The sequence below is a fragment of the Mirounga angustirostris genome, unplaced genomic scaffold (assembly GCF_029215605.1).
Source record: "Mirounga angustirostris isolate CCGP_5_RB_7025 unplaced genomic scaffold, mMirAng1.0.hap1 SCAF_6, whole genome shotgun sequence".
NCBI classification, from domain to species: domain Eukaryota; kingdom Metazoa; phylum Chordata; class Mammalia; order Carnivora; family Phocidae; genus Mirounga; species Mirounga angustirostris.
Window position 1 is genome coordinate 47225324 of NW_026991714.1, and position 27905 is coordinate 47253228.

Genomic DNA, 27905 nt, shown 5'->3' on the forward strand with positions numbered 1-27905 from the left:
GAGAATACAGGTAAGTATAAAGGAGCTAAACAGCCACTCTTCCCTCTATTATCTCTAAATTCAATTATAGTTATTATAAATTTTTGTGCTTTCTGCCAGCTTTTATTCTATAAACATTTATTCAGTGTTCAAAGCATAGTGTGTGTGTGTGTGTGTCTATACTTGATATTGGACTTTTGAAATCACTTTTAATGTAATAATAGTTATGCACCTAATTAGATTTGAATTCCTCTTTATGATTTGTTTGAATTATTATGTTTGCTAGATAGACATCTTATAGGAGATCATGCATTTCATCATTTTTTGGCATATGTATCTATTGAGAGATAAATAAAAGTAAATGATAATTTCATATATCTTATTAATAACATAGGTATGACACAATTAGGTTTCTATGTGTTTGTGAAGTGATATGATTTTGAAGATGGATGCAAGCATTTTTTTTCCATTTCCTCTGAAATGGAGGGCCTCAGGAAGCCTCAGGAGTTATGAAGAAACCTTTGAGAAAGTTAGGAGGATGGAAAGAAGCAGGCATGGAAGTGATTGCAACTAATTTCTTGACACAGATATTTTATGAATAGGACACATAGCATTTTGGTTCACCAAGTTTTAATATGGTGCTTTTTAAGAAGTGATTCATTTGTCTCTCAGGTTATATCATCCACATTCTATTTAACACAAATTCTGATTTATGAATAAAAATGAGTTAAATAATAGTTGAAAAAATAATTGAGAAGAATTGGATTCATAATGAAAACTTGGGATAAACGTACATATTTTAATTTTAGGACTGCATCTTAACCATTGCTTTATACACAAGTGGGATACATCAGTATCCCTTCCCAACAGGTTACTCGAAATGCATGACCTGGTGACTTTCTATGATATCCAGCTTTACATATAAATTCAATATTATCCCCTGTTTTAGAATAAAATTTTTTCACATGTCTCCATCGTAATTGTATGTTATGCTTTTCCATGATTTCTTCTGATACCACACATGCATCTGAAAGTACAAAAATGAACATAAAACATTAAGTAGCATACAAATATTTGCCACAGAATTTCAGACTTTCAAGTAGATTATTCTACATTGGCCTAGCACTTCATTCTCAAACCTTGTTCCAAACCAACTCACTGAAAATCCATCATGTAGATTTAAGTCATTTTAAACAGAGGATGTAAAAATGAGGTACTGAGTTTAATGTATAATAATTAGATATTATAATCAAAATGCAAAATGTCCACTATCACATGAAGAACTTTTATTAAAGAATCTTTTGTTGCTGTTATTGCTTGAATAAGAATTTTTCCAACTTGATTTCCTCATATATTAATATTTGGTAGTCAAGAATTCAACAGAATTGTTGTTTGTTAATCCATGAAAATTCTATAAATAGGAAAACATCATATTCCGTACACAAATTTTCCCAGGATCTATGAGAATATGAAAATATTTACCCAAGCATTTTGGTGGTTTCGACCACTGTCCATTCCTACATATTATAGTCCTGTTTCCCTGAAGTGTGTAGAAGTCCTGGCATTGGTACTCAACTGATGATCCTGGAGCATAAGCTGGTAATGGGAATGAGGTAATGTCTCCATTGTCAATAGGCGGAGGGGGACCACATTTTCCTTTAGGGTCTAAAAAAACATTACTTGATTTATTGAAAGACCAAAGGAAAACACAGGCAAGCAATAAAGATATAGCACAGTCCTTCATATTAAGACATGTGATTTCTGCTAACATAAGTGATTCATTGAAGAAATTTTAATCGCATAAAATGAGAGTTACATTTTTGAGCCTTTCCTTTCACCCCACATGAAAACACATATAAGGCATTAACAAATATGTCTGCTTTGCATTATTTCAGTATTAAAAAATGCTTTGCTTAGAGAATATATGCTGAACAGATGGATAGCTTAGATACAGAAATGTCGTTTTTATATACAACTTATTGTAGTATCTACTGGATCTCTTGTCATTTTTTTTTCATTATGTTCAGTTAGCCAACATAGAGCACATCATTAGTTTTTTGGGGTTTTTTATTCTTATGTTAATCCCCATATATTATACATTACATCATTAGTTTTAGATGAAGTGTTCCATGATTCATTGTTTGTGCATAACACCCAGGGCTCCATGCAGAATGTGCCCTCCTCAATACCCACCACCAGGCTAACCCATCCTCCCACCCCCCTCCCCTCTAGAACCCTGTTTGTTTTTCAGAGTCCATCATCTCTCATGGTTCGTCTACCCCTCCGATTTCCCCCACTTCATTCTTCCCCTCCTGCTACCTTCTTCTTCTTCTTTTTTTTTTTCTTAACATATATTGCATTATTTGTTTCAGAAGTACAGATCTGAGATTCAACAGTCTTGCACAATTCACAGCGCTTACCAGAGCACATACACTCCCCAGTGTCTATCACCCAGTCACCCCATCCCTCCCACCCCACCTCCCACTCCAGCAACCCTCAGTTTGTTTCCTACAATTAAGAATTCCTCATATCAGTGAGATCATATGATACATGTCTTTCTCTGTTTGACTTATTTCACTCAACATAACCTCCAGTTCCATCCACGTCGTTGCAAATGGCAAGATCTCATTCCTTTTGATGGCTGCATAATATTCCATTGTATATATATACCACCTCTTTATCCATTCATCTGTCGATGGACATCTTGGCTCTTTCCACAGTTTGGCTATTGTGGACATTGCTGCTATAAACATCGGGGTGCACGTACCCCTTCAGATCCCTACTTTTGTATCTTTGGGGTAAATACCCAGTAGTGCAATTGCTGGATCATATGGTAGCTCTATTTTCAACTTTTTGAGGAACCTCCATACAGTTTTCCAGAGTGGCTGCACCAGCTTGCATTCCCACCAACAATGTACGAGGGTTCCCCTTTCTCTGCATCCCCGCCAACATCTGTCATTTCCTGACTTGTTAATTTTAGCCATTCTGACTGGTGTGAGGTGGTATCTCATTGAGGTTTTGATTTGGATTACCCTGATGCCGAGCGATATTGAGCACTTCTTCATGTGTCTGTTGGCCATTTGGATGTCTTCTTTGAAAAAATGTCTGTTCATGTCTTCTGCCCATTTCTTGATTGGATTCTTTGTTCTTTGGGTGTTGAGTTTGATGAGTTCTTTATAGATTTTGGATACTAGCCCTTTATCTGATAGGTCATTTGCAAATATCTTCTCCCATTCTGTTGGTTGTCTTTTGGTTTTGTTGACTGTTTCCTTTGCTTTGCAAAAGCTTTTTATCTTGATGAAGTCCCAATAGTTCATTTTTGCCCTTGCTTCCCTTGCTTTTGGTGATGTTTCTAGGAAGAAGTTGCTTTGGCTGAGGTCAAAGAGGTTGCTGCCTGTGTTCTCCTTTAGGATTTTGATGGACTCCTGTCTCACATTGAGGTCTTTCAACCATTTTGAGTCTATTTTTGTGTGTGGTGTAAGGAAATGGTCCAGGTTCATTCTTCTGCATGTGGCTGTCCAATTTTCCCAACACCATTTGTTGAAGAGACTGTCTTTGTTCCATTGGACATTCTTTCCTGCTTTGTCAAAGATGAGTTGACCATAGAGTTGAGGGTCCATTTCTGGGCTCTCTATTCTGTTCCATTGATCTAAGTGTCTGTTTTTGTGCCAGTACCATGCTGTCTTGATGATGACAGCTTTGTAATAGAGCTGGAAGTCCGGAAATGTGATGCCGCCAGCTTTGCTTTTCTTTTTCAACATTCCTCTGGCTATGCGGGGTCTTTTCTGGTTCCATACAAATTTTAGGATGATTTGTTCCATTTCTTTGAAAAAAGTGGATGGTATTTTGATGGCGATTGCATTGAATGTGTAGATTGCTCTAGGTAGCATGGACATCTTCACAATATTTGTTCTTCCAATCCATGAGCATGGAACATTTTTCCATTTTTTTGTGTCTTCCTCAATTTCTTTCATGAGTATTTTATAGTTTTCTGAGTACAGATCCTTTGTCTCTTTGGTTAGATTTATTCCTAGGTATCTTATGGTTTTGAGTGCAATTGTAAATGGGATCAACTCCTTAATTTCTCTTTCTTCTGTCTTGTTGTTGGTATATAGGAATGCCACTGACTTCTGTGCATTGATTTTATATCCTGCCACTTGACTGAATTCCTGTATGAGTTCTAGCAGTTTTGGGGTGGAGTCTTTTGGGTTTTCCACATAAAGTATCATATCATCTGCAAAGAGTGAGAGTTTGACTTCTTCTTTGCCAATTTGGATGCCTTTGATTTCTTTTTGTTGTCTGATTGCTGTGGCTAGGACTTCCAATACTATGTTGAATAGCAGTGGTGATAGTGGACATCCCTGCCGCGTTCCTGACCTTAGGGGGAAAGCTCTCAGTTTTTCCCCATTGAGAATGATATTCGCTGTGGGTTTTTCATAGATGGCTTTTATAATATTGAGGTATGTACCCTCGATCCCTATACTCTGAAGATTTTTGATCCAGAAAGGATGCTGTACTTTGTCAAAAGCTTTTTCTGCATCTATTGAGAGGATCATATGATTCTTGTTCTTTCTTTTGTTAATGTATTGTATCACATTGATTGATTTGCGGATGTTGAACCAACCTTGCAGCCTAGGGATAAATCCCACTTGGTCATGGTGAATAATCCTTTTAATGTACTGTTGGATCCTATTGGCTAGTATTTTGGTGAGAATTTTTGCATCCATGTTCATCAGGGATATTGGTCTGTAATTCTCCTTTTTGATGGGGTCTTTGTCTGGTTTTGGGATCAAGGTAATGCTGGCCTCATAAAATTAGTTTGGAAGTTTTCCTTCCATTTCTATTTTTTGGAACAGTTTCAGAAGAATAAGTATTAATTCTTCTTGAAATGTTTGGTAGAATTCCCCTGGGAAGCCATCTGGCCCTGGGCTTTTGTTTTTTGGGAGATTTTTGATGACTGCTTCAATTTCCTTAGTGGTTATAGGTCTGTTCAGGTTTTCTATTTCATTCTGGTTCAGTTTTGGTAGTTGATACATCTCTAGGAATGCATCCATTTCTTCCAGGTTATCTAATTTGCTGGCATAGAGTTGCTCATAATATGTTCTTATAATTGTTTCTATTTCTTTGGTGTTGGTTGTGATCTCTCCTCTTTCATTCATGATTTTGTTGATTTGGGTCATTTCTCTTCTCTTTTTGATAAGTCTGGCCAGGGGTTTATCACTCTTGTTAATTCTTTCAAAGAACCAGCTCCTAGTTTCATTGATCTGTTCTACTGTTCTTTTAGTTTCTATTTCATTGATTTCTGCTCTGATCTTTATTATTTCTCTTCTCCTGCTGGGTTTAGGCTTTATTTGCTGTTCTTTCTCCAGCTCCTTTAGGTGTAGGGTTAGGTTGTGTACTTGAGACCTTTCTTGTTTCTTGAGAAAGGCTTGTATTGCTATATACTTTCCTCTTAGGACTGCCTTTGCTGCATCCCAAAGATTTTGAATAGTTGTGTTTTCATTTTCATTGGTTTCCATGTATTTTTTTAGTTCTTCTTTAATTTCCTGGTTGACCCATTCATTCTTCAGTACGATGCTCTTTAGCCTCCATGTATTTGAGTTCTTTCCGACTTTCCTCTTGTGATTGAGTTCTAGTTTCAAAGCATTATGGTCTGAAAATAGGCAGGGAATGATCCCAATCTTTTGGTACCGGTTGAGACCTGATTTATGACCTAGGATGTGATCTATTCTGGAGAATGTTCCATGGGCACTAGAGAAGAATGTGTATTCCGTTGCTTTGGGGTGGAATGTTCTGAATATGTCTGTGAAGTCCATTTGGTCTAGTGTGTCATTTAAAGTCTTTATTTCCTTGTTGATCTTTTGCTTAGACGATCTGTCCATTTCAGTGAGGGGGGTGTTAAAGTCCCCCACTATTATTGTATTGTTGTCAATGTGTTTCTTTGCTTTTGTTATTAATTGGCTTATATAATTGGCTGATCCCATGTTAGGGGCACAGATATTTACAATTGTTAGATCTTCTTGTTGGATAGATCCTTTAAGTAGGATATAATGTCCTTCCTCGTCTCTTATTACAGTCTTTGGTTTAAAATCTAATTTGTCTGATACAAGGATTGCCACCCCAGCTTTCTTTTGGTGTCCATTAGCATGGTAAATGGTTTTCCACCCCCTCACTTTCAATCTGGGGGTGTCTTTGGTTCTAAAATGAGTCTCTTGCAGACAGCATATCGATGGGTCTTGTTTTTTAATCAGTCTGATAGCCTGTGTCTTTTGATTGGGGCATTGAGCCCATTTACATTCAGGGTAACTAATGAAAGATAGGAATTTAGTGCCATTGTATTGCCTGTAAGGTGACTGTTACCATATATTGTCTGTGTTCCTTTCTGGTCTATGTTGCTTTTAGGGTCTCTCTTTGCTTAGAAGACCCCTTTCAAGATTTCCTGTAGGGCTGGTTTTGTGTTTGCAAATTCCTTTAGTTTTTGTTTGTCCTGGAAGCTTTTTATCTCTCCTTCAATTTTCAATGACAGCCTAGCTGGATATAGTATTCTTGGCTGCATATTTTTCTCATTTAGTGCTCTGAATATATCCTGCCAGTCCTTTCTGGCCTGCCAGGTCTCTGTGGATAGGTCTGTTGCCAATCTAATGTTTCTACCCTTGTAGGTTACATATCTCTTCTCCCGAGCTGCTTTCAGGATTTTCTCTTTGTCTATGATACTCGTAAGTTTTACTATTAGATGTCGGGGTGTGGACCTATTTTTATTGATTTTGAGAGCGGTTCTCTGTCCTTCCTGGATTTTGATGCCTGTTTCCTTCCCCAAATTAGGGAAGTTCTCTGCTATAATTTGCTCCATTATACCTTCTGCCCCTCTCTCTTTCTTCTTCTTCTGGGATCCCAATTATTCTAATGTTGTTTCGTCTTATGGTATCACTTATCTCTCGAATTCTGCCCTCGTGATCCAGTAGTTGTTTATCTCTCTTTTTCTCAGCTTCTTTATTTTCCATCATTTCATCTTCTATATTACTGATTCTCTCTTCTACCTCATTTATCCTAGCAGTTAGCACCCCCATTTTTTATTGCAGCTCATTAATAGCCTTTTTGATTTCTACTTGGTTGGATTTTAGTTCTTTTACTTCTCCAGAAAGCATTTCTCTAATAACTTCCATATTTTTTTCAAGCCCAGCTAGTATCTTTAAAGTGATGATTCTGAACTCTAGATCTGACATCGTACTAATGTCCATATTGAGTAGGTCCCTGGCAGTCGGTACTACCTCTTGTTCTTTTTGTTGAGGTGATTTTTTCCATCTTGTCATTTTGTGCAGAGGAGAATAGATTAATGAGAGAACAAAATGCTAGCAGAGTAACTACGTCCCCAGAAAATATACTCTAAACAAATCAGAAAAGACCTGAAGCAGTGGGATAAGAAAGGGAAATAGAGAAAAAAGAAAAAGAAAAAGAAAAAAAAAAGAAAAAGAAAAAGATAAAAACAAAACAAAACAAAACAACAACAACAAAACCAGAATGTGATCATATATGATCAGGCTGGTATATAGATCAGTGCCACACACTAGATTTGGGGTGTATTTTGGTCTTTTAGAAGAAAGTGCCTCCCAAAATTTTAAAGAAAGAAAAACTTATATATGTACAAAAATAAGGGTTGATATGATGAAGGGATGGAATATGACTGTAAAGATGGAAACTATAAAAAATTTTATAAAAGGAATTGATAAGAAGTTGTTTGAAAAAAGAAAGAAGAGGATTTAAAAAAAGAAAAAAGAAAAAAAAAGGGAGAGGATGTGATCAGGCAGGGGAATAGAAAACACCACATACTAGAGATTTAGGGTATATTTTAATCTGTTAGAAGAAACTATCTCAAAATATTAAAGAGAGAACAACATATATATAAGCCAAAAATACGGGTAACTACTATGAAGGGATAGAATATGACTCTAAAAATGAAAAATAAAAATGTTTTTTTTAAAAAAAGGGATTGATAAGATGTTGGTTGAAAAAGGGAAAAAGAAAAATTCAAAAAGAAAAAAACAGTTAAAAAAATTAACTTTGAAAGACTAAAGAATCATGGTAAAAAAGCCATGAATTCTATGTGCAGTATTCCCCTAGCGCTGGAGTTCTGCCATTCTCATTGATCGGTGAACTTGGTCTTGGCTGGCTGTTCTCGCTGATCTTCTGGGGAGGGGCCTGTTGCCGTGGTTTCCAAATGTCTCTGCCGGAGGCGGAATTGCCCCGCCCTTGCCCCCTCGCGGCTAAGTAACCTGCTCGGGTTTGCTCTCCGGGGCTTTTGTTCCCTGCGAGCTTTCCGCACAGCTTTGGAGGCGGAGAGTGAAAATGGCGGCCTCCCAATCTCCGCTCCGGAGGAGCCGAGAACTCGGGGCCCCGCTCCTCAGTGAGCCCCCAGAGAAAAGCCTCCAGTCACTCCCGTCTCCCCGGTCTGCAGCTGCACTCCGTGCTCAACCGGCCTGTGACCGCGCGTTTCTATCTCTGGCACCCGACCTGGTCTGGAGTCTCCAAACCCAGCAGATCCCTGCGGTGCACTCCCGCGTGGCTCCTCCCGGGGGAGGAAGGTGAGTCTCCCCGGATCTGCCGCTTGTTGGGTCCCTGCTGGAGGAGCAGGGGCCCGACTGTGCGGCGGATCACGGTTTATGGCCACCCCGAGCTGAGAGCCCGCGCCTGGGCTCCGCCTCTGCAACCGGCTTCCCTGCTCCGATACCTGGGAGCTCTGCCACACTCAGGCACCCCTGGTCTTTCTGTGACCCCGAGGGTCCTGAGACCACACTGTCCCGGAGGGTTCCATCCCCCGCTTAGCCACCAGAGTGACGTCCCTCGACAGAGCAGACTTTTAAAAGTTCCGATTTTGTGCTCCGCGGCTCTATCACTTGCCAGAAGCGGCTGACGGAGGCCCCTCCCCCGCCGTCTATCCTCCCGAATATCGCCTCGGATTCACTTCTCCGCACGTCCTACCTTCCAGAAAGTGGTCGCTTTTCTGTTCAGAGAGTTGTTGCTATTTTTTTCTTCGATCTCCTGTTGAGTTCGTAGGTGTTCAGAATGGTTTGATCCCTATCCAGCTGAATTCCTGAGAGGAGATGAAATCCAGGTCTCCTACTCCTCTGCCATCTTGCTCCGCCCCCGCACATCATCAGTTTTTGATGTAGTGTTCAACGATTCATTAGTTGTGAACAACACCTGGTGCTCATTACCACACGTGCCCTCCTTAATACCCATCCCCTAGTTACCCCAATCCCCCAACCCCCTCCCTTCTGAGACCCACAGTTTGGTTCCAGGAGTCCAAAGTCTCTCAGGGTTTGTCTCCCTCTCTGATTTCTTCCCATTCTGTTTTCCCTCCCCTCCCCTGTGGTTCCCCACGCTATTCCTTATGTTCCACATATGAGTGAAACCATATGATAACTGTCTTTCCCTGACTGACTTATTTCACTTAGCATAAGCCCCTCCAGTTCCATCCATGTCGATGCAAGTGGTAGGATCTGTAGTCATTTTTTATTGATTTTCATTTTTATTACAAAATAAATATCCCCCCCTTTCCTAAATTCAAAGAATTACATGTTTGTATAAAGTGAAAGGCAACTGCTAGCTTCCTGTTCTGGACAAGATCTGGTCAAAACATTTCTGCTTCCAACATAAAAAGAGATTGTCCAGAGGCATTTCTTACAACACCTGAACTACTCCAGAGAAACACCATAGAAGAAACCTAAGACCACCCCTCTCTCCACCTTGATCAACAGAGGCCAGGTGGAGGAGCCTAGACTTCTACCCACACTCCTAGAGAACAAGACACCACTCCCTTTTCCCATGATGTTGGTGGTAGCCAAGTGGGAAGTCTGGACTTGTACCTTGCATGGTAGTAATGATGGCCTAATAAATAAAACATTTCCAAAAAATGCAGAGTTTTGTTTATTTATTTTAGGATTTTATTTATTTATTTGACAGAGAGAGACACAGTGAGAGAGGGAACACAAGTGGGGGGAGTGGGAGAGGGAGTAGCAGGCTTCCTGCCAAGCAGGGAGCCTTACGCAGGGCTCGATCTGAGGACCCTGGGATCATGACCTGAACCAAAGGCAGGCGCTTAACGACTGAGCCACCCAGGTGCCCCAAATGCAGAGCTTTAAAACATAATACTCAAACTGTCCAGAATATAATTGAAAATCATAGCAGGGACTAGGAAAATCTCAAAAGCGAAAAGAAAATCAACAGAAGACCACACTGAGATGACACAGATATTGGAAACATTTGACAGTGGCTTTTAAAAATTCAGTGGGAAGTATAGAACTGAAAACTGTAACCATTTCTTTTTGAACTCACTGGATGGGCTCAATAATAGATTACAGATGCCAGAAGGATACATAAACTTGAATGTAGAGCAATACAAATCACTCACTTTGAAAATAGACTGAAAACAAGCAAACAAACAAACAAAAAAGGGACAGAGCTTCAGGGACCTGTGGGAAGATAACAGAGTAGACACTCGGAAAAAGAAAGAGGAAGGGATTGGAAATGAAAAAAATATTTCAAAAAAGTGGCTGAAAATTTCCCAAATTGGTCATAAGACATAAATATGTATGCTAAAAAAGCTGAGAAATCTCCCAACAGGTTAAACCCAAAGAAATTCATGCCAAGATACATCATAATCAAACTGCTGAAAACTATTAAGAAAAGGAAAAAAGTATCAAAAGCTAGATAGAAATTATGCAAACCAATGGGGGAGAAAAGACTCAAATATCAGTGGGGTGCTCATCTGTGACCATGGGGTCAGAAAGAACTGTCAACCCCAAATTCTACATGCAGTGACACTATCTTGTAGGATTTAAGGGAAAAAGGAAGACATTCTGAGGCAAAGGAAACAGAATTTGTCTCCAGCAGACCTGTTCTTAAAGAATTTATAAAGGAATTCTCTAAGTAGAAAGGAAAAGATAACAGAAGAATTAAGACTTCAGGAATGAAGAAAAAAATGGAACTAATAAAAATAGGGTAATATAACAGACTCTCTTTTTCCTAGTTAGTTGGCTAGATTATGTTTGATGTTTGTACAAAATTAAATCATTTGATATGATTTGATGTCTGAGCAAAACTATATCACATGCTAATTAATGTATGTGGAGGAAATACCTAAGAGCTTTATGTTAAAAATGTGGGGGGAGTAAAAGGACCTAAATGGAAGCAAGGTTCCCACATTTCACTTGATGTGGTAAAATGTCAATCCTGACGGGAGTAATAAGCTATATATGTGCATTTTCATACCCACAGAAACACTAATAAAACTACACAAAGAGATACGCTCAAAAACAATATAGATATATCAAAATAAAATGATTTTTAAAGGTTCAAAAAATCCACAGGGAAGGCAAGAAAACAGGAATGAGAAACAGAGGAAACACACATAAAACAAATAATAAATGGCTGATACAGTCCCTAATCTATCAATAATTACTTTAATTGTAAATGGTTTAAATACTTCAGTTAAAAGACTAAAAATGGGGCACCTGGGTGGCTCAGTCGATTAAGCATCTGCCTTCAGCTCAGGTCGTGATCTGAGGGTCCTGGGATAGAGCTCTGCATCGGGCTCCCTGCTCAGTGGGGAGCCTACTTCTCCCTCTCCCACTCCCCCTGCTTGTGTTCCCTCTCTCGTTTGTGTTCCCTCTCTCGCTTGTCTCTCTCTCTCTGTCAAATAAATAAATAAAATCTTAAAAAAAAAAAAAAAGACTAAAGATGGCAGGATGACATAAACAAGACCCAGCTATATAGCATCTATAAGAAACTCTCTTCAAACATGAAAACATAGGTGGGTTCAAAGTAAAAGACTGGAAAATATATATGCCAGGCAAAAGTTTATTTGAAATACTACAAAGGGTTAATATAATAACACTTTTGTTGATTCCCTTTATTTCCTGAACTCTAAATACTAGAGAGTTCTATGACGAAATACTGAGACTTTTTTTTTTTTCCTGTATTCACTAGTCCCTGGGATAAACTCAGGTAGTAAGTAAGCTACCTTGAAATATAATCCACATGCTGAAGAAACCCAAATTTATATCACCTTCTATGATCACACCCCAGCTGCCTATTCCATGTTTCAAAGTGGAATTTCTTGGGTTGTCAAATGTATTTGTGGTAGCTTTAATACATTTGTTTCTCAGGAAATAATTCAGTGTCTAATGCTTATGACAGGGAATTTTCCATGATTCCAGCTGTTCTTTTAATCTGGCCAAATCTTTCATGAAACAAATATACTACATTACTTAGTTCAGTCTGCCCCCCAAAAGTTGAATTTTAAGTACCATCATTTTATTTGTATTTTTAAAAATATTCCATAAAAGAGAAATGGCAGCTGATGGTGACAGTGGTTCAGATGAGACTGAGGACCAGAAAGGGAATATGGCCTTCCCAAAGTCACAGAGTAATAACTGGTAGAGCTGGACAAGAACCCAAGCCTGTAACTGAAGAAACCAGAGGTCTTTCTGTTATACTCTTGGGAAGCAGATGATCTTTGCAAATTATCTTGTGGGAAAAATGCCTAAAGTCAAAAGAAGCCAGAAAGCTCCCCCAGATGGTTGGGAGTTGATGGAGCCAACCCTGGATGAATTAGATCAAAAGATGAGAGAAGCTGAAACAGAACCTCATGAGGGAAAGAAAAAAGTGGAATCTCTGTGGTATATCTTCAGGATCCACCACCAGAAAACCGACTATATTTCTGACCTCTTTTAGAAGCAGAAAGCCATAAGCAGAGAACGATATGAATATTGTATTAAAGAAGGCTATGATAAAATCAGATAAAAACCTGATCGCAAAATGGAAAAAGCAGGGGTATGAGAATTTATGCTGCTTGTGCTGCATTCAGACACGGACACCAATTTTGGGGAGGAACTGCATTTTCCGGGTCTCCAAAAGCAAGCAGGAAGTGGGCCGGATCATCGCCTGTACACACTGCAGCAGCTGGGGCTGCTCAGGCTGAGGACCTCAGGCCCTGACCCCTGCTTACCCTGAACTTTGGACTTCCCAGGTTTCTGCCTCTTGCGCCACCCTCTTTCCTGGGAGCGTAGCTCTTCTCACAGAGCAAAGCTCCCAGCCTGAGTTGGAGCATGGTCTCTACAGGTAAAGGCTTTGGTGTTTATCAGTTGTGATTTGTAGAAATAAAACTTTAAACCTTTAAAAAAAAATTCCATAAGTACTATTTCATGACATATTTATAGCAACATACTTTATCTTTAAAAATAAATAAAACTTGGGGGGAAATGAGATAATCTTCCTTCACACTGAGGTGGTTCTGTCCAGTTCCATTTAAACATATCACTTTGGGGTCACCTGAGTGGCTCAGTTGGGTAAACATTTGACTCTTGATTTCGGCTCAGGTCATGATCTCAGGGTTGTGAGATTGAGGCCCACATGGGGTTCCCGGCTCAGCAGGGAGTCTGCTCTCTCCTTCTGCCCCCTTTCATGCTCTGTCTCTCACAAAACAAAAACAAAATCATATCACTTCTCCTTCACCAAACAAATCTAAAGGCTTGATGAGTTCATAATGTACTGTCTTACTAGAAGGATACCACCCAGGCATCTTATTTGGTAGAATAACATTTTCCACTATGGGTGGAGTCACACCAGAAACATCAATTAGAAAATAAATGTATATCCAATGTAATGATAATTTGAGTAGCCATTCAGCAAATGGGATTCCAAGTCTATTTCAAGCAGGATTTAAAATCAATAATTAAGCTGTCATTTTAAAAAACTGCTAATTTTAATAAATTTACATGTAAGATTGAGGAAAAGGAGTTAAAACAATATTTTTTATAAGATTTAAGTTTCTATACCTTAAATTTCTCTCCCATCCTTCACTAGAAGTTTGATAGACTTTTTTTTTTTTTTTTTGGTAGAGATCCATTAAAAATGAGAGTTTTTCTGGATATTTCCCTTTGGGTTTAATAACATAAATATTATAAATTACATAAATTTTAAATGAATTATAAACCACAAGAAAATTATTTTAATAAAGGCTGTAGCAACTGGCCTGGCTTTGCAGGGTTGAGAAGGTATACAAGTTTAATATTTCTGTCACAGGGAGAAGCAAGAAGTGTGAAGTAGGCACAACCACAAAAAGATCTGAGAAATCATCAGAATCCCTAAGATGGCTGACAGAAGGTATTCCTCAGCTGAAATCAATCACTAAAGGCGACAAAAGGTGAATGCTACTTCAAATGTAAAGGCAACACCTTAAAACTTCAAGGAACATAAAAAAATCAAGGAAACATGACACCACCAAAGGGACACAGCAATCTTCAACCCTAAAGATTGGAGATCTGCAATTTACCTGATAAAGAAATCAAAGCAGCTGTCTTAGAGATGCTTAGTGAGGCACAAGAAAACACGGAAAGACAATTCAATAAAATTGGGAAAACAATACACAAACAAAATGAGAAATTTAGCAGAGATATAGAAATCACAAAAAAGAACCAGACAAATTCTGCACTTGAAGAAATGAAATTGAAAATGCAATGGAGAGTGTTGACAACAAAATAGATCAAGTGATTTTTTTTTCTAATCTTTCACTTTGAGTGTAAATATGTTTTCATATTAGAAGTGAGTTTCTTGTAGACAGTACATAGTTGAGTCTTGTTTCTGTGTTCACCCTGCCATTCTCAGTCTTTTAACTGAAGTATTTAGACCATTTACATTTAAAGTAATTATTGCTGTGTTAAAGGCTGTGTCAGTCATTTTATTATTTGGGGGCTGTATGTGTGTGCATGTGTGTGTGTGTTCTCTGTTTTTAATTCCTGTTTCCTTTTCTTGCCTTCCCTGTAGGTCTCTTCAACATTTTAAAATAATTTTATTTTGATACATCTATATTGCTGAGTATACTTCTTGTATAAGTCTATTAGTGGTAGCTCTAGGTATTAAGATGTACATATATAGCTTAGCATTCCTTTCTGGTATTCACACATTACCACTTCAAGTAAAGTATGGAGACTTTACTTCCATTTGGGTCCATTTACTCTCCCCACATCTTAAACTTTGCATATAATGAATATGTTCTTTCTGTTATCACTTATTGAGTTAGACACATTCAGTCACATTCAGCCAGAAACCAATCTAGCTATTTCTCCCAGTGAAAATTAAATATAGGTAATTAGTTGCAAAGGTATAGAAAGGTCTGCCAGACCAAATGGGAGAATGAAGAAGCTGGAGGACATAAAGAGCAATAAGTATAATATCAAAAAGCAAAAGATTCTATTGCTTTCAAGATGGCACCTAAAACTTACACATGTTGCTCTGTTATTGGAAGGAGTTTTGCAGTTAGTTCTGGGTCTAGGGAAGAACGGGAACAAACTAGCAGGACTTCCAAAAGTAGTATTCCCTCTGGATCACCCAATCTCCACTTGAATACATCTGTTTCTAACTACTGTTGGGAACTGCCACACTGGTAAAGCCAAAATGATCTTCCTTGTTTCTGATTTCCAACTACTCCTTCTATGGGTGAAACTCAATGAAAACCAACAAACAAAGAATAATAGGAAATGTAGTTTATATGCTTTAAATCTTAAGAAATTTGGATGTGGTGCTTGATGACATCAATGAAATAATCAGCGTAATCCACCACTGTCCATCACAGTAACAGTAATGATAGCTCCACATAGCAAGATCAAATTTGCCTTCCTATAATGAAGATGTCTCTGTTCTCTTCCTATAAATGGGAGTCAGAACTTCCAAGTCATCCTATTGATATTTGGTGATGTTATTACCTTATTTTAGTCACAAGCCCACAGAGGTATTCTGTATCTTAAAAGCTAAATCATTTCTTTTCACAAAAGCATAAGGTCAAGCAAGAGAAAACAGCTAAAAATATGCAAATATATCTATAAGAATCAAAACAGAAGTATATTGTCATAGTCCTCATGTAAGTTATTGATCATTAGGCTGTGGTTGATATTATAAATGTTTTTCTACACCCCATTCACTATATGTTTCCTTCTTCTTCAGCCAGCATCTAAACTAGTCCAGGTCCTCTACCTGATGGGGTTAACCACACTTCTCCAAATTGTCGGAATCCACAGCAACCTTATATTTAGTAGTTTGCTGATGTCTTCTATTAACCTTTATTAATACACAGAGAAGTGCAAAAGGAGGAGCCTCAGAGAATTTTCTGCATTCAAATATAATTTCCCTGCTCTCATCAGGTAGTAGTAAACAATAACCCTTTGGCAATTCAGTTTAATATCCCAGCCTGTGTACACAATCCACTCATATGCCTGTTAGTTCAATGACATGAGAGGCCCAAGATAACAACAGAGTTACCATCAACTTCCAGTAAAGGGAAATATTGATTTGGTCCTGGTGAAAGCATTGTATCTTATGACCTACCTTCTAAACTAGCAGCGTACAAACTTGTAAACCTGGAGAAAGAAAATTATTAGTGGTTAAGCATCTTAACAGATGCAGATAAAGTGATAATCCAATACAATTCAAGACAAATAGTCAAAAAAGAAAATACAATAAACAAAATTCTTGCAAACACAAAAAGAAGGAAATTTCTTTAAGCAAACAAAGCAGAGCTGTTGAGATACTATGCTGCCAATATGCTACAATCCCAATTTTCTTGCAACAAAGTTAACAGTGGTGATATTATGATTTATAATAAATATATATTTAGTCCTTGTTCCCACATCTAGCACAGAGCTCCTAAAATGCTTGGAATTTCCTAAGTGATGAGTGTGATAAAGGTGTCTTTAGTTACGTTAATGAGGTGACTTCTAGAAAACTCCAAGGATAGGGTCTTCTTGCCAGAGAGGAACCAGCCCTATCTTTAGAGAGTTGGAACTTGCAGTCCCACCATCATGACCTCCAGAGAGGGGAGAGGGACTGGAGGTTGAATCAATTGCTGATGCCCAATGATTTAATCAACCATGCCTATGTAATGAAGCCTCCATAATAACCCAAAAGGACAGGGTTCTGAGAGCTTCCTGGGTGGTAAGCACATGGAGCTGCTGGGAGGATAGTGAACTCAGAAAAGACAAAGGAAGCTCCATGCCCCTTACCATATATCTTGCCCTGCGCATCTCTTTCATCTGGCTATTCCTAATATCCTTTATAATAAACTAGTAATCTAGTAATCTAGTAAATAAAATGTTTTTGTTTGTTTTGTTTTTTTAGTTCTGTGAGCTGCTCTACTAAATTAATTGAACCTGAGGAGAAGGGCCTAGGAACCTCTGATCTATAGCTATTTGGTTAGATGACACACTGAATTTTTGCAATTGTCTTGTGAAGGGGATAGAGGCAGTCTAGTAGGACTGAGCCCTTAATCTGTGGGATTATGCAATCTCCAGGTAAATAGTGTCAGAATTGAGTTGAATTGTAGGACACCCTCCTGGTGTCAGATAATTGTTTGGTGGTGTGGAAAAAACACACATCATAATAGGAAAGATCATCATACCACTTGAAGAGCAAATTTCAGTCAGGATTACAAACAGACATCTTCAGTGGGCCTAAAATAAAAGTCATATATGATAACTGAAAATTTTCAGTTTTACAACTTGGTTTTGCACAATTAAAATAAAGCTAGTTTTCTCCCCTCCCTTTATTTTGATAGGCCTTAAGGAATTGTTGGTAGTCAGGGACCTGGGCTGAAGCAAGTTTGCACAAACATCTGTGGGTCAAGCTTTCCATGCCTAAAACCGGACAAACAGCCACTGAACAAAGAATCCACCAAGGGACCTAAAGAAGATAAAAAAAAGTTGACAATAGACTGTGTAAGGCTAAACAATGGCCCCAGATAACAGGAAGCTAGGACATAGCACTATGCCCACCAAGTCCATAGCGCCATAGTCTTATATAGAAAAGTTCTTAAACTGACCAATGGGAAAACTGTTGGAGGAGGGGGTCACAAACTCTGCCCCTTGCCCAGGTAAAACCCGTAAAGACCCCTAGACAACATCATTGCCCCGGCTTAACTCCCCTAAACCCCTCCCATGCCAGAGTCTTTCTTTCTGCCCAATAAAGCTCTTGCTTCTCGCCCTCTTTTTAGTTGCCTTGTCTGTGAATCTCATGCTTCAGGCGAGCTCTCTCCAATGAGAATCTGGTAAACATGGACGCAAGTAACAGTTTCCTTTCTATATACCATCCACTCCTGACAACTGATCTTGTCAGAGTAATCAAACTGTGCCACCTTTTAAAAGTATTATGATAGAACCCTACTTTGACTTGCTTCTTTTAATGTATTGTTATGTTATGTGAAATTATTAGGAATTATATACAAAATATCCTGTATATCTGAGAAGCAGCACAATATGTAATTTCAGGACTTGTGTGATTCTGAGGAAAGAAATAATTTATTGGTGAAGTTCTAATCATATAAAGTGAGGATTGCAATATCTTGTAGCCCTTCCATTCGTGCCACATTAAATCACACCTACACTAGAAATAAGTATTTCTGCTTTGCCATATTCCGGTATAAAAATGATATTTGCAATGACTAATGATGGGCAGTTGCATAGTTAGCCATCATATAAAGTTCCCGTACCTTTTCTTTTTTAAAAATATTTTATTTATTTATTTGACAGAGAGCACAAGCAGGGGGAGTGGCAGAGGCAGAGGGAGAAGCAGACTCCATGCTGAGCAGGGAGCGCAATGTGGGGCCCGATCCTAGGATGCTGGGATCATGACCTGAGCCAAAGGCAGCCACTTAACCAACTAGCCACCCAGGCACCCCTAAAGCTCCTGTACTCTTATACAACCTACTACAATGTCTCTTGGGACACTAGTCATTTAATTTTTTTTTTGTTTTTAAAAATCAACTCCTTGCAAAAATTAAAGAAACAAATTTATAGAAGGTAAAAAGGGTATACTAACTTCCTGTTTCAGAAAGATGGAATCAAGAAGCATTTCTAACTCCCTCTGCTAAGTATAACACAAAAGTCTGACATATTATATAAAACAAACATAAGGAAACTCTGAACAATGTAGAGAAGTCAGATTTGCTAGTGATATAGAAACAAAAGGAGCAACACAGCTGTGAATTGCTTGGGTTTCTTTTTACTTCTTGCATATCCCAGACATGTGATGAGAGAAACTTTCAACCTAGAGCCATAAAATTTGCACCAAAAAAAAAAAAAAGCCCCCAAAAGAACAGAGAAAGAGAACGGTCTCTTTCTAGGCAAAGGCCAAGAAAAACAGCCTACAAAGACAGATGCTTTTTTTTTTTTTAAATAATACCTAACTTATCCTAGAAAAACACCATAGAAACACTGCAATCTGCCTATCAGGAAAGGCTAAGTGGGTAGATTAGATTTTCAACCTGCCCTACCAAACAAGGTGCTCCTTGCTCTTCCCATGATATGAGCAGAGGCTCACTGCTTATGCTATACTTATGTCCACAGTTGCAGCAATAAATTACCTCTTCTCTCCCATGGTATCAGTGGAAGGCAAGTGCATAGTTGGAAATGCACCTTGCTTGGTAATAAGGTGGTGCCCCAACCCCAGTCCAGGGAGATGTCAGCAAAGACAAGTGATAGGCCTTTACCATCCAGCACTAATAATGCATTGCTTCCTTTACCTGCAAGAGTTGTATCAGTGGAGGCCTGATCAAATAGAAGGTTTAAATAAAATCCCAATTCTTACTACATTATACCCCAGTGGTCCAGGATACAATTGGAAATTACTCATCACACCAAGATTCAGGAAAATCTCAAAAGAGAAAAGAAAATGAACAGATGCTAACTTCGAGATCACTCAGATTGTGGAACTCTTTGATATCTAATTTAAAGAACCAAATAAGAATTATACATTGAAAAATACAATAAGACAACATTTAAAAAACCCTCATTGGAAGGAGCTCAGTAATAAATTAGAGATGATGGAAGAATGAATCATTGATGTTGAAGATAGATGAATAGAAATGATCATATCTAAAAATAAAATGTAAACATACAAAATTAACAGACTGCAGGGACTTGTGGGAAAATAATTAAGACTGGCATTCCACAAAGGGGAAAGGGTATAGAGCTAAAAAAAATATTTAAAGAATTGTGGTCAAGAATTTCTCCAAATGCATGTAACATATAAATATACCTCTTCAGGAAACTGAAAGCTCTACTCCATGTCAAGATACATCATTATCAAATTGCTGAAAATTAAAGGAAAAGAAAAAAAATCCTAAATGCAGCTAGAGAAAAATAATGCAGAACCAATAGGCAAACAATGATTCAAATGAGAGTGAACTACTCATCCAAAACTAAGGAAGCCAGGACAAGTGGCCCAATATTTTAAAAGTGGTGGAACAAAAGAATTACCAACCTCAAATTCTATATCCTTTAGGAATATAGAAAAATAAGATAGTCTCAGACAAAGGAAAACCAAATTTGTTGCCAGCAGAATTACCCTTAAAGTATGACTGAAGGTGAAGTCTCTAAGAAGAAAAGAAAATATAACAAAAAAGAGAATCAATGGACTTGAAGGTAGGTCAAAAGAGAAGCAGTAAGAAAAAAGAATGAAGAAAAATGAGCAGAATGAAATGAAGAAAAATGAACCACTATTCAAATTAATTGGTGAAACCTTCCCAAATTTGATAAAAGGTATTATCTTCACATCCAAGAATCTCAACAAACTCCAAGGAGAAAAAAACTCAGATGCAGAGGTCTATACTGAGATACATTAGAATCAAAGTATCAAATCCAAAGATAAAGAGATAATCTTGAAAGTAGCAAAGAAGAAGCCGCGCATCACATATAAGAAGTCCTAATTAACATCAAGAGTCAATTTCTCCTTAGAAACTATGGAGGCCAGGAGGCAGTGATAAGAAATATTTAAAAGGGAAAAAGTACTATCAAGCAACAATTTTATATTGGGCCATAATATCCTTCAAGATTGAAGGAGAAATGAAGACATCCTCCAATAAACAAAAAGTGAGGGAATTTGTTATAAGTAGACATGACCTATAAGAAATGCTGAAGGCTGAAGTATAAGGACATCAGACAGTAACTTGAAGCTAAATGAAGACATAGAGGACAATGGTAAAGGTCACTATAGGTACCATTAGGTAACTCTAGGTAATAAAAGGAAATATAAAAGCCATTATTATTGTGTTTATGTTTTTAAATTATTTTTCTTATATGATTTAAAAGACAAATGCATGAAACAATAATTATAAATCTATATTAATGGGAACACAATGACAAAGATATACTTTGTGACAATAACATATAAAGGGGAAGGAATGAAGATGTACAGGAGCAGATTTTTAGATGCTACTTCAGCTTGGCTGGTACTAATTCAAACTAGGTAATTGTAAATTTAAGATGTGATTTGTAATCCCTGGAGAAACCACTAAAATAAATCACTAAAGAATAGAAAGAAAAGCAAATGAGAAGGGAATCAGATTGGTTCACTACAAAAAAATCCATTAAACATTAAAAAAAGGCATTAATGGAAAACTGAGGACAAGAAGATATGAGACATACAGAAAATAAATTAAAATGGCAGTGGTAAGAACTTCATTATCAGTAATTACTTTAAATGAATTAAACTCTCCAATTAAAACGCAAAAGTTTTGGAGAAAGAGGTCTAAAAATGTTTGGAATCATGTATATGCTATCTACAAGAGACTTGCTTCTTTTTCCCCCAGCTTTATTGAGATGTAATTGACAAATAACATTACATAAGTTTAAGGCATTAAGATTCTTCTTGATTTTTTTTGTTTTCCGTTTATTTAAAAGTATGCTTGGCATACTGTAATATTCAGCCTGTATCAGACAGTTCAATTCTCTCCTTTTCTACATTGCAAATAACATAAACTGCAACTCCAGAAAAATGCTTCTTTTCTCCATTTTATTGTACCCCAGAACATGCCACATCTAGATGATGGTAATGTTTTTACTGGCACTCCTCCCTTCTTCTCTTCTTGGTCACTTCAGATTCATTTTCAAAATAGCATTCATAATGATCTTGTTTTAAATTCATTTTGTGTCATTTGCCTGCTGAAAATCTCCCAGAGGTTTCTAATTGCACATAGACTAAAGTCCAAAATATGTGCTATGGTTTATAACTTCTAAATTAATTCAACACTCTGCCTCATCATGAGCCAGCCACATTGGCCTCCTTGTTTTCTTTCATTGAGTCCAAGCCTTTTGATGCCTTCAGATGATTGATCTAACTCTTCTCCAGGTGCCATCCTTAAGGTTGGAGAAGATTCAAAAACTATCTCATGTGAAATATGAATTCCTTCCAGTCACTTTATTATTATTATCTTTTATAATGTGCATGATTCATCATCTTTTTCTATTTTCTTCTTTGTAAAATTATTATTTTTACTGTCAGTTTTCCACTTGACATTATAGTCTATGAATAAAGATACACTGACTCTTGTAGAGCACTAATCTCCAACAGTTGTGGTACTGCTTGGCATACACAAGTTCACAATATTGATTAGATGAATTAATAATGAGTGGGAAAATATGGAGGGCTAGAATAGACACTGTTCCCTTAGAGGCTTTGATATGCTTTAGGAATCTTATTATTCCCGAGACCCTTATTCACATCCAGCAACTGCTTTGTTTCCATTAAAAGTATGAGAAACACCAACTCAACTTCAGTTCCAATATATTCCTGTTTTTGATGTGGTTTTTTATGAAGGAGTTTTCCAGGTTCTAAATTATACCCTGGAAATCTGAATTTCAGAAATACAAAGTTCTAACGATGTGGAAATTATCAATACGTTTGTGCTAGTCTTTAAATGAGATCAATTTAGCACTTGCCAAAAAAGATAAGTGCCAAGTAGCTATGTTTCCTAGCAATAAGATCTTGCACATGCAGTATTTTAACAATTACACTATGTAAAATTTAATTTATCCTCATGCTGTGTCAACTGATTTTATCTAATTTCACTATAAACATTAAATTTGTGTTACTAAAACATGCAAGGATCTTTCAAAGATTTTCATTGTGTTCTTGACTAGTGTTTTCTAATATTGCCTACATTTAACTCATGTAAGGGGACAAAATGATTTTCTAGTGATTATCCAGAGATTTTCATATCTACTTAGACACAATTGGAACCCTAAACCTAAAAGGGGGACAATCACAACAACAGCAATGCTGCATATCTTTCCTGCTGCTAAGTCTTTATAAAATAGAAAAGAATACAGGATCTCAAAGGACACTATTTTACTTACCTCGCTGACTGCATTTAGGAGGAGTGGACCAGCCACTTTCTGTGCATTGGATGCTGCTCTGATTGTATAGAACGCTGTAGCCCGTATCACAAACAATTTGTACGGTGTCACCTTCCTGGTGTGTCTGTCCTGAAGATGCTGAATGACCATTTTCCACCCAAGGGAAAAAGCACTGCCCTAAAAACCGAAAAGATGACAAATACAAATCTTGCAAGGAAAGAGTAGTACATTTTGCAAACTTCAAAAGAGAAATCAAGCGCAAAAAATTCGATTCTTAAAAATTAGTTCATGCAAGTTAAAAAGAAAAAAATATGTCATCAATCACCACATGCATATATAAAACTTTTTACATTTGTAAAATTCCTCTAGATATCAGAAAAATTAGTTTTTATTCCTCATTTGATTGTCTAAATTGATTTTTGAAGGAAGAGATGACTTTTCTCTCTTTTGCCTTTGTGACTTTTCTATTTCATGACACTGTTTTCTTCTCTGCTTTTTCTCTGTACTCATTGAGAGGGTAAGACAAATATAATTTTAAAAAACAAAGATATAATCAGTAAAAAACACAAAATTAAGGAAAATAGCTTAAAAATTCTTCTTGAATATTTGAAGGAACAGCACATTTTGAATCAGATATTACACATACAAATAAACTCTTTTTTAAGATTTTTCATTTTATTTTTTTTAAATATTTTATTTATATATTTGACAGAGAGCAAGAGAGCACAAGCAGGGGGAGCAGCAGGCAGAGCGAGAGGGAGAAGCAGGCTCCCTGCTGAGCAGGAAGCCCAATGCGGGACTCAATCCCAGGACTCTGGGATCATGACCTGAGCTGAAGGCAGTTGCTTAACCAACTGAGCCACCCAGACGCTTCACAAATAAACTCTCTTGAGACAATCTACACTCATACAATTACCAAATGAGTGTGTTTGAATTAAATAGTAGCAGTTAACAGTATTGACCATTAATATTTAAAATGAAAAGATCTAGATATTCCACAAAAGTTTGTACTTGGTTTTTGTTTTTGTTTTTTTTTTCTGATTTGTTTCCACAAACAGCTTCTTACAAAAGAGGAATGACTATCTTGCCTTTGCTGGATCCTCCAGTCCCCAACTCTGTGATTGTCTAAACTCTGTGAGCCCCCCTGACATCCCCCTCATCCCCATCTGCCCCACTGAATGCACTGAATAATTCATCCAGATAATGACCAGGTATTTACTCACTGATACACTTTGGTGTTGGTGACCATCCTTCCTCTGTGCAGATTATTTGAGTCCAGAGTGATTGTGAAGGAGACACAAAGCTGTGATCACAGGAGTAGTAGAAATATTTTCCTATAGCAACGGGGAAGCTTTGTTTATATGTGTCTTCATCATATATGTTTCCATGTTTTATTTCTGGAAAATCACAAGTTCCTCCTTAAGAAAAAAACAGTATCATACATGAATAATTATATTTTATTTTAATAATCATATTGATGAATTTATTATTCTTTTTTTTTTTAAAGATTTTATTTATTTATTTGAGACAGAGAGAATGAGAGACAGAGAGCATGAGAGGGAGGAGGGTCAGAGGGAGAAGCAGACTCCCTGCCGAGCAGGGAGCCCGATGCGGGACTCGATCCCGGGACTCCAGGATCATGACCTGAGCCGAAGGCAGTCGCTTAACCAACTGAGCCACCCAGGCGCCCCGAATTTATTATTCTATTTAAGTTAATTGTTCCACTTAGGTTTGTGATTCAAGAACTGGGACAATCTATAACTAAGAGTATAAAGGTATTTGAGACATTTGTGATGTTTAAGTTCTTCAGAAGTATTTCCAAGATTAAAATGTAAACACTGAGGAAAGAATAAAAGTGGTTCTATCCAGTAGGCTTCTCAGATCTAAGAAATTCACTTGGGATGGGTTGGTCAGATTATTTATAGTTCTCTATTCACTTTCTGTGTCTCTTCTTTCTGTGTCTTCTACAGATCTCCCCTCAGAAATCTTGGCCCTTTCCATCCCTCTTCTCCTACTCTAGACAACACATTACATAGGATATATGAACATATACACATATGAAACTATAATTGTAGAATGGGTGGCTTAAATATCTGAAATTTATTTTCTTGTAATTCTAGAAGCTAGAAGTCAGAGATCAGGTGTCAGCAGGAATGGTTTCTTCTGTGGCATCTGTCCTTGGCTTGTAGATGGCCTCTTCTCCCTGAGTCTTCCCTTTATGTGTCTCTGTCCTAATTTCTTCCTCATACAGGGACACCAGGTTTATTGGGTTAGGATCCATCCTAATGACCTTGTTTTAACTTAATTCCTTTCTAAAGACCCTATTTCTGTATACAGTCACACTCTTTGGTCCTGGGAATTAGGATTTCAGCATTTGAATTTTGCAGGAATGCAATTCAACCCATGCCAATAAACACACAAAGATGTCTTCTGTATACAAAACAGTGTGCTTCCACCAAGTGAGTTCATTTCTCCTTTGAGAAACATTGGTGCAACCCAAACTTACAGGGCATTCATCTCAAAGGCTGCTTTCAGAAAGAATTCACTGAGGAAGAATAGTTTCAAACTAGATGGGATGTTTTGTTGTCTTGTTATTATTGTTGCTAGTAAAGGGAATTACCTGGATATAGTCTTAAAGAGCATATAAAACTCTATATACAGCAAATTACCAAATGAATTTTAGTAAATTCAGGAGTAAGGCACTGTGATTTATATTCTATTCAAAAATGGTGCAATGAAGTATCTTAAAGCACTTTAGAGATTTCATTTATAATAATTTGGAAATGAGAGTTTTTGATTTTAAAAGAAAGAGCCTTTAAAAAGATATCATAATGAAGAATTTATAAAGACATTAAGAAAGGAGAAAAATGTAATTGTATAAATAAAAACCTTAAAGATTTTACACATGCAGCAAAAAGCTATTAGAACTAGTACACAAAAATAAATTGCTCTCTAAAGTTTAAAAATCTACCAATTATATTTGTTATGTCATGAGATATCATTTTTAATATACAAGGACTGAATTCAGAGACATAATCTAAAAAATACATTACTCGAAAGGTGAAAACAAATCAGTGAGCAATGTGCTACAGCTAATGCTCTGAAAATTATTTATTTACTCAATATTTACCAGTAAATATTTAATTTACAGAAATGTAAATTAAAATTTATTGTTTTGATGCGAATTTTGTTGAAATATTAAATTGATCATAATCGCTTGTAACAGCTTTAGTTTTGTTAAAGATTTATTTATTTAGTTAGTTAGTTATTATTTATTTAAGAGAGAGAGTGAAAGCAGAGGGAGGGGGCGGGGGAGTGGAAGAGAAGCAGACTCCTTGCTGAGCCCAGAGCCAAACATGGGGCTTGATCCCAGGACTCTGAGATCATGACCTCAGCTGAAACAAAGAGCTGGAGGCTCAATCAACTGAGCCACCCAGATGCTCCTCGTAACAGCTTTATTAAGGTATAATTGAAATACGGTAAACTGCATATATTTGAAATGTCTGATTTAATAAGTTTCTTTGTGTGAGTGAATTGGGAAAGCAGTTTTCACCAAATAAAATATCAATTACTTTATTTAACTAAACTACTAGCTTAGGACAAATACATATTATGTACTATATAGATATTTTTATGTTTTAAGTAGTTTTAGTTAAGTGATATGTATATAAATGTATACTTAAAAAATTATATACCCACATATTATAAATTACAACACAGACTTTACACTATTTCAAATCCAAAACATTTTTTAAAGATTTTATTTATTTATTTGAAAGAGAGAGAGTGAGAGAGAGAGGATGAGCAGAGGAAGGGGGAGAAGCAGACTCTCCTGCTGAGCAGGGAGCCCAATGAGGGGCTTGATCTCAGGACCTTGGGATCATGACCAGAGCCGAAGGCAGTCGCTTAACCAACTGAGCCTCCTAGGTGCCCCTACAAATCCAAAATATTTTAGAATGACTTTATCTCAACCAAAAAGCATCCTCTTGCATTAATAGAAATTACTATTAAGTGTTGATCATTACTGTTTAATTCAGATTTTTAAGTGACTCTCAATAGTTAAAAAATATGACAAATATTCTACTTCTGCTAAACTTAAGAAGTTTTGACATACAAAGTCATAAAACCATCACCATATACAAGATTATGTAGATATCCATTTCTTGCATTAAAAATAAGAAACCTCCATATATTTTGAGGTCAGAATCTCACTTTTCTTGTGACATATTTCCTAAAGTTGTGTGAGCATACTCACACATCTCCATAATCAGCATTGTGTGTCCTGTCAAATTTAGGAAATAGAAAACAGAATTTATTTTATTTTCCCGTTAGATAGACACAAGATAATTTTCCTTTATAAAGTTATGCTCCATTATGGTATCACAATACAGACTATTTTTACTAGTAAATTCATTAAAAAATATAGATATATGAAAGTAGATATGATATGAAGTTACGTTTAAGAGAGAAGGTAAGTGTTCAGATCTGTTTCAACTTACCTTGTCCATGAGCACAGGAAACCCACAAGATGAAAATAATACTGATTAGTAACAGCATGTTAGTTATTCCAATGCTATATTAATACAAATATTCCAGTTGTGCTGTTTGGGGTTGTAAATCTGGTTAATTAGCAGTTATCAAGTGTGACCCTGAATTTAAGTGCACTACCATGAAGCTCGTTAATTGTGGTTGCTCAGTAAATATCAAAGTTCAAAGAACTTTGCAAAATCCCTCAATTCCTATTGG

At 37.1% G+C, this 27905-nt stretch overlaps 1 protein-coding gene and 1 pseudogene across 1 annotated transcript; one reads left to right on the plus strand and one right to left on the minus strand.

Moving 5' to 3' along the window:
* Positions 1-161: 161 nt before the first annotated feature.
* Positions 162-27859, minus strand: LOC123845393 (complement factor H-related protein 2-like). Its single transcript, XM_064593525.1, has 5 exons — positions 27659-27859; positions 24383-24577; positions 23160-23336; positions 1462-1644; positions 162-1006 (listed from the first exon to the last, which is right to left on the minus strand). The coding sequence occupies exons 1-5, from the start codon at positions 27714-27716 to the stop codon at positions 810-812; spliced, it is 810 nt and encodes a 269-aa protein (XP_064449595.1). The 5' UTR covers positions 27717-27859; the 3' UTR covers positions 162-809.
* Positions 12517-12958, plus strand: LOC123845392 (protein BUD31 homolog; annotated as a pseudogene).
* Positions 27860-27905: the final 46 nt, after the last annotated feature.

Excerpts from the sequence above, each read along its gene's own strand:
- LOC123845393 (XM_064593525.1), bottom strand. The coding sequence starts at position 27,716 with ATGCTGTTACTAATCAGTATTATTTTCATCTTGTGGGTTTCCTGTGCT. Across the intron at positions 1,645-23,159 it reads TCCTAAATGCAGTCAGCGAG|ACCCTAAAGGAAAATGTGGT; the intron begins GTAAGTAAAATA and ends ATGTTTTTTTAG. Across the intron at positions 1,007-1,461 it reads GAAACCACCAAAATGCTTGG|ATGCATGTGTGGTATCAGAA; the intron begins GTAAATATTTTC and ends TTGTACTTTCAG.